The following is a 12,686-nucleotide window of genomic DNA, read 5'->3' on the forward strand; positions in this document are numbered from 1 at the left end:
GGCTCAAAGATCATAAGTAACAGAGAGTCATTAATAAGTCACTTAAAGCTGGGTTATTAGAGGCAGATGACCATTGTTTCAGCTTTAAAATAACTGTCAGTTTCATTAAATAAAAATTATTCTGTGGTCTTTGTATTCCTTGTAAATGCATTGAAAATTAAAAATCAAAGTTAACTATGTATTACCAAATATTGTCATTAACCATTTTTTAAGGTAAGATTATAAAATCACATTTAAAGATTTGGCTATTTAGAGTCTTCACCTGTCAGATTCTATTTGACTCTATTTATTCCAGAATCCACTCTAACGACAGAAGTAATCATCTTTCTACTTCATAGGAGTTAAACTAGCTATTACCTATAAATTTGTTGTTAGCATATCTCTCTTTCCTAGGGACATCCTTGTAATTGAATCTAGGCTTTCTCCTCTAGAGCTTGATTAGGCAAAGTAAATACATATGCTATTTTTAGCAATCAGAAAAATAAAGACAGTATAAGCAAGACTTCCACTGGAATCTAGAGGTGGCTTTAGTTATGTTTAGAGACTGGGTGATGGTAAAAGTTTGACTCATTCAACAAACATTCATTAAGTGCCTACTGGGTACCAGGCACTGTGGTAGATGCTGAGGATGTAAAAATTAAGGAGACAGAATTCCATCCCTCAAGGACTTCAAACTCTAGTGGCATAATTAATCTCTCAAAATGTATTTCCTAGCCTCCCATTTATCTATAATGTCTTGTTTCTCCTGTCAATTGCTATACTACCTTCTTTCTTTGCCAGAGAGAATTATGTTAATCAGTCTCAAACCTTTACCTTTAGCCCTGACTTTTCCCCTGAGGTCCTGACTCACATATCCTGCTGATCACTCCGTATTACCTTAAACTCAGTATTTCCAAAACAAAACTCATCATTGTCTCCCTTTTTCTCCCTAACAAAAGAAAAAAGAAAAGAAAAAAGAAAAAAAGCCTGCTCCTCTCTTTGTTTTCCCAACATCAGTTAATCACACTGCCCATCTTGGGAGTCATCCTCCCCTGCCTTTCACATCTCCATGTGCCATTTTACTAAATGAGCTTCATATCCTTTCTTCTGACACCACCAATCATCACTCTCCTGGTCCAAACCTTCACCAGCACTCATCTAGCCTACAGAATCACAGTTCTTAAAAACCACCTTCATTACTCAGTATTTCCAGTCTGCAGATGTGCCCCCCTAGAGCCCCAATTCAGTACGGAAGTCTGACCACATCACTCCTTAGCTTAAACCCTAGTTTAGTCTCACTTCCTCCATAATAAAGATCCAAGATTCTTAAAACGGCCAAAAAAAAAAAAGTTCTTCCGTGACCTGGCTGCCACCTGCCTCATTCAGCACTCTCCTTGCACTTAATACCGAATTGAGGCTATTCATGCTTCCATGCACTTGCACATGCTACTCTCTCTGCTGGAATGCCTTTCCCGTCTTTCCTCATACTTCAAACCCCTTCCAGGCTTTAATCTTCTTCTTAAGAAATTTCCAGCCAACCCTTGGGTTTTCTAAGCATGCCGCATAGATGAATAACCCTATCTAAATGGATATGGAACTGCATCTTATGGATGCATATTTGTCATAGTATACTGGAATTATCTGTGTCTCTACCTTGAAGAAAAGACTATGAGATATGTACCTACCTACCTACCTACATACATACATATATATAATATTGTTGTTGCTGTTGTTTGTGTGTGTGTTTGTTTCCCCAAAGGCTCGTACAGTTTCTGGCCCATAATATACATTCAAAAAGCATTTGTAGGACTTAACTATTTACAGTAAATATCGTGTTTTATGTTGGATTAGAGGTTTTAAGTGACTTCATTGTACAAGCAAATCCAAGAGTGTCATCAAAAACCCCTGTAACTTCCTAGTCATTGGTCTAGTGTCACTTCAGCCTTATAAGTTTACAGGATTTATAGATTCAGGTATTCTAATCTTCTGAGGTTTCAAGATTGTGACTTCCTGTTTTATCTTTTAGTCATCTTATTGAAAAGGCATCTGACACTTCTCATAAATGTTCAGAGGTAATTTTAAAGTTCATAGTATGCTATGATCATACATAGGAAACACTTTAATCCTTCCAAACTCAAGCAACCTCTAAAAGCCTCAAGAATCCAGCCATTCTGCTAATTGAAAAATAATTTTAAAAAGACTACAAAAAATATTCAGATTCTTCCCCACATTCCAACTTTACCAAAATCGACTTACTTTCACCCACAGCTACAGTAAAACAAGACATCTGTTAGTATCAAATAAATACTAACATAACTTAATTTTCTCATACCTAACCCTAAATAATCCAGACATTATCCTATCCATCCAATCATTACCCTGTCCTGAAAATTATTTTGATATAATTATTGTACTTTCTCTCTTTTCCTCACAATAGAAATAATTAAGCATGTGTGGAGGGCTCTTAATTTTTTAAAAATTTCAATTCCTGAGAGGATATATTATCAGTAATATTAGAAGCCTTCTGGTAAAATTATTAGGAAAATAAATGTATACAATTTTAGGGAGAGATGTGAGGAAAAATGGCAGAGTAAGGAACTCCAAAAGCCAGTCCCTACATAAAAGCAATGAATAAACTGGCAAAATTTATCAGAATCAACTTTTTCAGAACTCTGAAAACGATCTGAAAGTTTACAGCAACCAGGTGAAATCTTAATCAAGAAAAATCACCTGAATCTTGGTATTTAAGGAAATCTCCATCGAAATACTAACAGACTACTAAGTTAACAGAACAGAGATTTCAGTGGCTACACATGACCAAGAATACAGACCTTATGAAATTAGTTCATGAAGTCACTGAGCAAACAAAAACTACTAAACAGCAACAACAAACACTAGGGTTGGGAGAGAATCTGATTTCCAGAGTTATCACATTATATATTCAAAATATCTACTTTTCAACAAAAAATTTTGAAGTATGCAAATAATTAAGAAGGTATGGCCCACACATAAGAAAAACAGAAATTAATAGGAACTGTTCCTGAGGAAGCTTAGTTACTAGGTTATCACACAATGACCTTAAATCAATTATTTCAAATGTGTTTCAAAAGTTAAAGGAAACCATGTACAAAGCACCAAAGGAAACTGCGAGAGTAACATCTTGCAAATGAGAAATATAAATAGATAAAAAGCATAGAAAGGAACCAAATAGAAATTTTGGAGTTGACATATTCAAAGTGCTGGGGGGAAAAAATTGTCAATCTAAAATTCTATATCCAACAAAAATATGCTTCCAAAATGAAGGAGAAAGTAAGCCATTCCAAGATAAAAAGCTGAGGGTGTTCTTTACCACTAGTCCTGCCCTAGAAGAAAGGCTAAAGGGAGTCCTTTGGTCTGAAATGAAAGGACACTAGACGGTAACTCAAATCCACAAGAAGAAATCAAGAATACCAGTGAAGGAAACTGAATACATAAATATAAAAGTCAGTATTAATGTATTTATGATTTGTAACTCCTCTTTTTTCCTATATGATTTAAAAGACAACTACATAAAACAATACCTATAAACTATTTCAAACCATACAGAATTACCTTAGAACTAAATAGCAAAAAGATATCTGGAAAATGCCCAAATATTTTGGAAATTAAACCACACACTCTTAAACAATGAATAGGTGAAAGAAGAAATCACAGAGAAATTAGAAAATACTTTGAGATAAATGAAAACACAACATACCAAAACTTATGGGAAGCAGTGACAGCAGTGTTCACGTGGAAATTTATGGCTTAAACGCCTACATGTAAAAAGAACAAAGATCTCAAATCAATAACCTAACCTTCTATCTGAGGGAATTGGAAAAACAAGATCAAACTAAACCCAAAGCAAACAAAAGGAAGGAAATAATAAAGATCGGAACAGAGATAAACACAATAGAGAACAGAAAAATAATAGAGCAAATCAAGAAAACCAAATTTGGTTCCTTGAAAAGATCAACAAAATTGACAAACCTTAACTAGACTCACCAAGAAAAAAAGATTAATAAATTACTAAAATTAGAATTAAATTGGGGACATTTTACTACTGACCTTACAGAAATAAAACAATTCTAAGAAAATGAACAACTTTATGTCAACAAATTAGATAACCTAGATGAAAATGATAAATTCCTAGAAACACATGAACTACCAAAGCTGAATCAAAAAGAAACAGATAATCTAAATAGATTTATTACAAGGAAAGAGATTGAATCAGTATTCAAAAAGCTTCCAGCAAAGAAAATCGCAGGACCAGACAGCTTTACTGGTAAATTCTACCAAAAATTTAAACAATTAACACCAATCTTTCTCAAAGTCTCCCCAAAAAATTGAAGTGGAGGGGCTACTCCTAAATTCATTCTATGAGGCCAGTATTACTCTGAAACCAAAGCCAGACAAAGATATAACAGGAAAACTGCAGACCAATATCTCTTATGATCATAGATGCAAAACTCCTCAAAAATTACTAGCAAACCAAATCTAGCAGCATATTCAAATGATTATACTCCACAATGAAGTGGTGTTTATACCAGAAATGCAAAGATGGTTTAACATATATAAGTCAATCTATGCAGTACACAACATTAGCAGAATGAAGATTTTTTTTAAAAAATCATCTCATTTGATGCAGAAAGAGCATATGACAAAACCCAACAACACCCTTTCATGACAAGAAAACTTCAAAATACTAGAAACAGGAAAGAACTTCCTCAATCTGATACAGGACGTCTATAACATTTAATGGTGCAAGACCAAAAGCTTTCCCCATAAGATTAGGAACAACACACAAGAAAGTCTGTTGTCATCATATTATCCTATGGCTAGGACTGGAAGTTCTAGTCAGGCAATGAGATGAAATAAAGGAATAAAGGGAGGGAGGGAGGGAAAGAAAAGGAAGAGAGGGAGGAAGGGAGGGAGGAGGGCAGGCATCCAAATTAGAAAGAGGTACAACTATCTTTTATTTGTAGATATCATAATCTTATATACAGAAAGTCTTAAAGAATCCACAAAAAAGTTATTAGAGCTAATAAATTCAGCAAAGTTGCAGTATACAAGATCAACACCCAAAAATCAGTTATATTTTCATATGATCAATTGATTTGTCAATTGATATAGTCAACTGACTTTCACTAAGGCTACTAAGATTACTGAATGGAGGGAAAGAACAGTCTTTTTAATAAATGGTGCTGGGATAACTGGATATCCATGGAAAAGAGTGAAGTTGGATCCTTGCATCATACCACATACAAAAATTAACTCAATATGGACCAAAGACCTAGATATGAGAGTTAACACTATAAAACTCTTTGAAGAAAACATAGGGTAAAATCTTCATGACCTTGGATTTGGCAATGCATTCTTAGATATGAGACCAAACACATGAGCAACAAAAGAAAAAACTGGACTTCATCAAAGTTCAAAACTTTTGTTGATCAAAGGACACAAACAAAAAAGTAAAAAGACAACCCACAGAATGGGATGAAGGGATATAGGAGTGACTGCTTAATGGCTACTGGGTTTCTTTTGGGGGTGATAAAAATATTCTGGAGTTAGATAGTTGTGATGGTTGCACAACATTGTAAATACATTGAAAGCCACTGAACCGTACATTTTTTAAATGGTTTAAATGGTGATTTTTTTTAAAGTTCAATAGTTATGTTTTTTCTAAAATACAAAAAGTAGTTCAGAATTCAACTAAATAGAAAAGTGTGTGTATTAAAAAAAAATGTACCTCATGAAAAGTTGTAATGATTTTGTTTTTTTCCTTGTCTTACTTTTCTTAACCCCAAATAACCTGAAATAAGCGCCCAAAAAGTTTCTCAATAAAAAGTTAACTTCTGGCCTATATTTAAAACAGCCATAAATAAAATATATTTAAATGTAATTTTTTTAAAAAAACTTCTGTTTCTTTGAAAAAAAAAGTATATGCTTTTAAATAAAAAATGACTAGCCTTCTTTATTTAATACTAGTATCAGTCCCAAATGGGATTTTTAAAATAATATACAGTCAACAGCTGTGTATAATACAGTTTTAGGATTTGAAAAGTTGAATGTTAATGCGTCAAAGTTAAAAATTAACAAATATCCAAAAAGTAATCACTTTTCCTAAAAGCAAACATGTTTAGTTTAAGTTCTTTAAAGTACAAGAAAATAATTTCTACATGAAAGTAAGTTCTTTCTATTTGATTATTGTGTCAGAAGTTAGTATTAAAATTCAATTCAGCAGGTTAAAATTTGGTTTTATTCTAGAATAACTGGTGCATACCTTGCAAACGTATGTGGTTAAGAAATATGAATAGCTATACTATTTGACTATGTACAGTAAACTATGCTGAAGAGCTTGGATGTAACCCCAGTCATTTTTACTGTACCATGAAAGAGCCTGGACCCTCCTTCTATACTACTCTTAGATTCTCCAAGACAGCAAAATGCCACTGGACAGTCCACAGTGGCCAAAAAAAATAAACCTGCAAACTCTGGCTTGAAGACAGGTGGGCTGCACCTTCCTGAGAGCTTCAGAGGTACCCTCTGGGTCTCTTCCTTATCACCCATTCATTCTCACCCATACTTCGTAGAAAAGAGAATTAGCCCAATAATCAATTAGCCTTTCCTAAATTTTCACTTCAAGCTTGAAAAGTAATTGATAATTTTAAAATCACTATACATATAGAAATTTCCAGAGACTTAAATCAAAATAACTAACTATTACATCTGAAGGGAGATTAAAAAGCCATAGAGCAAAAGTAAATCTACAGTGGTTGTAGGCCAATTCTGCAGACATCTTTCTTTCCATATGACACGAAAATCAAAAGAACTGCAAATGAAGAAGTGTATGATTACAACTGTCCTGTTGCAATCAGTCTTTATTGTATTTAAAATACATATTTTGCCATTCTCATAATGAAAGGGTAAGGTACAACATTTATATTTCACATTGATGATGGTTTTTGTTTGATATCAAAGTCCATTCCCAAAACAGCTGCTAACCAACATTACTTTCCTCTGTCTGGGGAGATGACAAACAATTGATTTCAAAGGCAACATTAACTGGTATAAAAAGGTATGCCATATACATGACATAATTTATTTTTCCTATCGAAAGTCTCACCATATACCAAAAAACATCTAACCAAAGATGTCTCTTTTCCTACAAACCTAAATTTCAGATTTCTAGCATGTATGGATTTGATGTGATTATATTTAAACTATACCGACAGGCTAAATTTTTTTAAGTGGGAAGGAGGAGAAATCACAATTTCAAATAATATTGCTTAAAAATAGCACTCAGAGTATTAGATTCCTTTTTTCAGAATACTTTCTGTGAGTCACTTTTTGCTAGTCATTTTCAATATCAAAGAATACAGAGGTCCATTGTTTTTAAAATGTATTAAATATGTTTACTGATGCTATTTTGTATTTCCTTAACAGGATTAGTTTTTAGGATATTTTTAAGTGATTTTAAAACTATATTGTATAAAAAATTTGATTCACAAAATTATTCTAAATACGATTCATTCATAAATTCCATATATCTTAAAAGTACTAGGTATTTACATTATTCCAACAAATTGTCTGTTAAATAATAACAGAAACAAATAACATTTCTCTACTTTTAAATAATGAAATAATGAGACATCTTTGAATCTGGAGTGCTAACAAAGTACACAGTCAGTATTGAGTCAATACTTAACGATATTAAGTTTTTAGTAATATTGTAATATCCTTATTATGCTGTTCATCACTACAAACTAAAAGTCAATTTATCATACAGAAGTAATCAGATTGAAAATAACAGACTATTATTAAGTATACTCAGTTTCTACTTTAAGAATACGTTCCTATAAAAAGGTAAATTACAACTTGAAAAACATTACTGCCTAGGTTAAGGTATATGAGTACTGCCAAATACAATACTTTATGTCTCTCTCTATATATTAATATATGTATATAGGATAGTAGGTTTAAGAGTGGTAAGAGGTTAGACAGTGTGGTCAAACATTTTATCATTATGAGACATATGTGAATCTTAATGACCTCTAGTTCAGTCAGCAAAGACCACAAATAACTCAAGTGCAATTATACCAGTTTGGGGAAAACACTATTTTCATAGTTTTATCACATACATAAAGTGAATTCTGAAAAAAGTTATGCAATATAGCATTGTTCAATACAAATTTTCAGTCATTTGAAAGGATCCTTTTGTTAATTTATTTTTAAAGAAAGCTACAAAATGAATTAAAGTACTTTGCAGTTAATAAAATTAATGACTAGGAGAACTGTGTCATAATACAATTTGAACAATATTGAAAAAAATTATAATACCTTATGAAGCACATTTTCTACTGTTCTCATATGATTAGCAACACATTCTTTATCCCTAGAAACAAAACAAAGATTAGGTGTTAGTAAAACCCAAACCTTACTGTAATTGTAACACATTTTAGTATAAGTGACTATTACTGAAAAATAAGGGTTGGTTTTTCCTAAAGTGTAAAACCTAACCATATTCACTAGTATATTTCCGCTTTTAATTCTTATCTTCAGTTATACTGCCTGCCAAAAATTAGAGGGGGGAATAATTCTTACGGATATTTTCAAAGTTAAAAGAGAGTGAAAAAGAAAGAAAGAAAAAAAGAAATCATGTGATTACATTATTGATTTACAATGTGCTGAAAAGGCTAAACGTGCATTCTTTTGGCTTCTAATGAAAAAGACTTTAGAAATACTAGTGCTGGAGATATAAATGGTCATACTGGGCACAATGATATTTTCCCTTCTCCATGGGTTTTTTGTGCTATAATAATTACACAAAAACCTTCTATGGCCTTGACTAGAAATATGCAAAGTTACTATTTTCTTCTCTAGCCTTGTATATTGAGTTTAGCCTTTATGATGAAATTAAAAGTTGGGATGAGAATGCTGAAGACAAAATTTTAATGGTGAATTATAAATTGAAAACTGTAAATAATGTATTAGCTCTCCAAATTTCAAATTAGCTTTCTTTAGCTTTCTTATAAGCACATGTGCCCATGGTCACAGATCTCAGACTTGACAAATTCCTGAATTACCAGCAGTATTCTGAAGGCACAATATGAATCTAGAGGTTTCATAATCTTGTTTTCATTAATCTTAGAATTTTCAATGCTCTGAGACGTACTAAAAATTACCTATGCTAAGCTTCTCATTTGACATGAGGAAACTGAGACTGAAAAATGACAGCAAAAAGCTGATTCAGTCAAACTTATATTTTTTAAAAATGACAATTACATATAACCAATATGGTAGTGCACTGTTATAGAGCCTTACAATTTTCCAAAAATGTATTGGTGGGTATTCAAAATGCCAATATTGTGGCATTGTGTAAACTCATTTTTTCATTATGTGTGAGCAATATCCCAAGCCCACTGACAAAGCTGTGGGTATCCTAGGATTGCAAACTGCCCGTTTTATGATTTAGTTTACACATTACATTCATATTTCTTATGTTATGCTTAACAAGAGTTTGTCTCCAAACATTTTTAAGTTATAGTTATACATTTGCAAATATATATATACATACATATATGTATATGTGTGTATGTATTTGCAAGTACAGGAATCCAGAATCCCAAATCTAGAAAACACTGAGTTTATTAAAATTAGATGTTTAATCCATAAACAGATTTTCTTTAAGCCATGCTGTTGTAAAAAAGGACTGTCTTAAAGTACTCCATGAAATTTGATGTGGGGAACAAATAAAAATACCCAAGAGAACTATTCAATTTGAACTTCACAGTGTATGTCAACTTGATTACCTGGTAAAAGGAAAAACACTCTCATCACAGTTACATAGTTGCCCACTCTGAAGATTGCATATTCTTCTCTATTTAACATATTTGAATATACAGCTATAAAATTAAATGAATTTTCCATGATCAATATGTTTTTACTGCACTTAAAAAGATGCTACAATACACATGTTGATTATATACTAACATTTCTTTGTGGAAATATTACTTGCAATATTAGTATAATATATGCAGAAGAAAATTTGGGAGGCAGTGGGGCAGAAAGGGATGAGAAATATGTGACAGGAGAAACTATTCAAAACTTTAAAATAAAGAGTCTTATATCTCAAGTTAATGAAAACCTGATTTCAAACATGTAATGCTACAACAGAACCTAAAATACACAGCAGCATTAGAGGTTATATAGAAACTTATTCTTTTCTAAGGTTTCTCAATAAAATATACATTTAGTATGTTAAGAGTTTTCTCTTTTGAGGATATATCAGAGAATTTCAAAGAGAGACAGCTGTACTTTTGTTTTCTAACACTGTATTATCCAGGGCTAAAACCCAGAGCATGAAAGTAAGAATTGATCTTTTGTCTGTTTTAAGTGATCTCCCCAAGGTCCAAATGCTCACTTGGCTGCCATGCGGAGGGCACTCTCTGCATCATGGATGTTCTCCTCCAGTCGACGCTTGTCCTGCTCCAGCTGGGTAAGATGTCTATTGAGCTGACGCAGAGATTGATCTTTTCTTCTCAGCTCCATCTTTGCCTCGGAGAGACTCTGCAAGCAGACAGAAAACAGAGTTACCTGTCAGCCCTGATAATTAACTTCAATTTATGCCATAGGCTATTAAACAAAGAAGGATACAGACTGACTGAGAAGTAGACTTGGGTCATTACACATCAAGGTTTAACAAATTTTCTGCAAAAAATTTTACATACTTACTAATTAGAAATGATAGAACTGATAAGATTTTGAAAAATGTTTAGCTGCAAAATACAGCTCTGTTTTTTTTAAATACTGCAAGGCAAATACATTCTATTCTTACAAAAAATATCTGATTATTAAAAACCTCAGGTTGCATTTTCTTTTAATGATAAAAAATAAAGATTTCAATGGAAAAAGCACATGAAATTTAGAGTCTATTTAAAACAAGAACTATCATATGCCAAAGTATGTGTGTGATGGAGAGGAAGGTAGATTAGGATACCTTTAAGAGAATGGGGAACCCAAAACTTAAAAGCACCACTGCTCTCTTTTTAAATGTATCAATAACAGTTATGTTGCTATACACATCTCAGTGAACAAACACACTGGACTCGAAAATAAAATTCACTTATTTCCCATAAAAAACTCTCATGTCAGAGAAAACACAAACGTGATCAACATGTTTCAACAGAGAGAGTTATAAACAATACTTGCATTTGGAATTATGTTCCGTAAATATTTTCCTAGTCACAGAAGTATAAAATTTGTTGATTGATATTTGCTACGTGCTTTAATCTGAAATATTCACTTAGCACAAAAATTTCAAGATAGAAGAGTACAATTTCATCTTGGAACTTTAAGGCTAAAGGTCTTAGACTCAAAAACTCGTAAGTTAAAGTATTTTCTTATTTTAAATTCTAGGATGTAAAACAATATAGGGATCAGAGGATCTCTTAGCACTAAAAATCTGCTCATTCCTTTGCCTATGAAATTTCTAGAATATGAGCTTATCAACCAGGTTTTCAATTAAGTTTGTTGGACAGTGAACTAAATAATTGATTGCATACACATAATATTTTTTCTTCTTTCTAAGAGTGTAGCCACACATTAACATTCACAACTATGCTTCAAATACCCAGTAAAGAACAACCAAGATGCAATAATTTCATGTTTAAAACTTTTCCAATAATATTATTTTAATGCACTCACAATAAGTAGTATAAAAACTCAAGCTGCCTGCGTGGAGCTAAAACAATTAATTCACTCTGAACAATATGAATTAAAAGCAAAACCAGGTTGTTGGTTTTTTTTAACATCTTTATTGGAGTATAATTGCTTTACAATGGTGTGTTGGTTTCTGCTGTATAACAAAGTGAATCAGCTATATGTATACATATATCCCCATATCCCCTCCTTCTTGCGTCTCCCTCCCACCCTCTCTATCCCACCCCTACAGGTGGTCACAAACCACCAAGCTGATCTCCCTGTCCTATGCAGCTGCTTCCCACTAGCTATCTATTTTACATTTGGTAGTGTATATATGTCAATGCTACTCTCTCACTTCATCCCAGCTTACCCTTAAACCAGGTATTTTTAAATGCTAAAAGAAATTTAATTCAGTATTTCACTTTCAAACAGTCAAGTTGCTGTCAGACAAATACAAGAAACTAGAAATAAGCAAACTGTGACTATTTTTTAGATATTATATTTTAAATCTTTAGTACTAACAGATCTTTAAGTATATCCCACTATGGAAATAGTCACTGATTCAAACCAACTTAAACAGACAACAAAGAATAGATTTGAAAAGCCATGCTAAACCTACTTATTTTGTGCCAATGTTAAGATATTTAAAGGCACTGAAGTATCATGAGATTTCTTTCTTTAAAAAAATAAAACCCATTTGAGTCCTTTTAAAGGCAATATTTCTGACATCTTTCAGGTAATAAAAAATGCTATTTTTCAGATGTGAATATAAAATTAATGATCCACCACCAGTTACACATAAAGCTTGAGTTCTTTTTCCAACAGAAATAATAGAATGTGCCACTCCATTCAAATTCTCTTGCTCAGTAATTCTTATGACTAGAGGTGTATATTTGTGAGGGGTGTTCAGGATATTGATTCCAGCCTTACCCAGAGCGAAGCTCACTGGTCCAATCTGAGAGAACCCATGACCTTAAAATCACTAT

At 32.6% G+C, this 12,686-nt stretch overlaps 1 protein-coding gene across 1 annotated transcript in view; it reads right to left on the reverse strand.

Annotated features, from left to right (window-relative positions):
* CCDC171 (coiled-coil domain containing 171) overlaps positions 1-12,686 on the reverse strand; it is a 349,858-nt gene that overhangs the window by 89,476 nt on the left and 247,696 nt on the right. Inside the window, 2 exon segments of the mRNA XM_065879246.1 lie at positions 8,338-8,392; positions 10,421-10,566. Of these exon segments, the coding sequence (XP_065735318.1) occupies positions 8,338-8,392; positions 10,421-10,566 (201 nt within the window).

Source organism: Phocoena phocoena, chromosome 6 (assembly GCF_963924675.1).
Source record: "Phocoena phocoena chromosome 6, mPhoPho1.1, whole genome shotgun sequence".
Classification (NCBI taxonomy): Eukaryota; Metazoa; Chordata; class Mammalia; order Artiodactyla; family Phocoenidae; genus Phocoena; species Phocoena phocoena.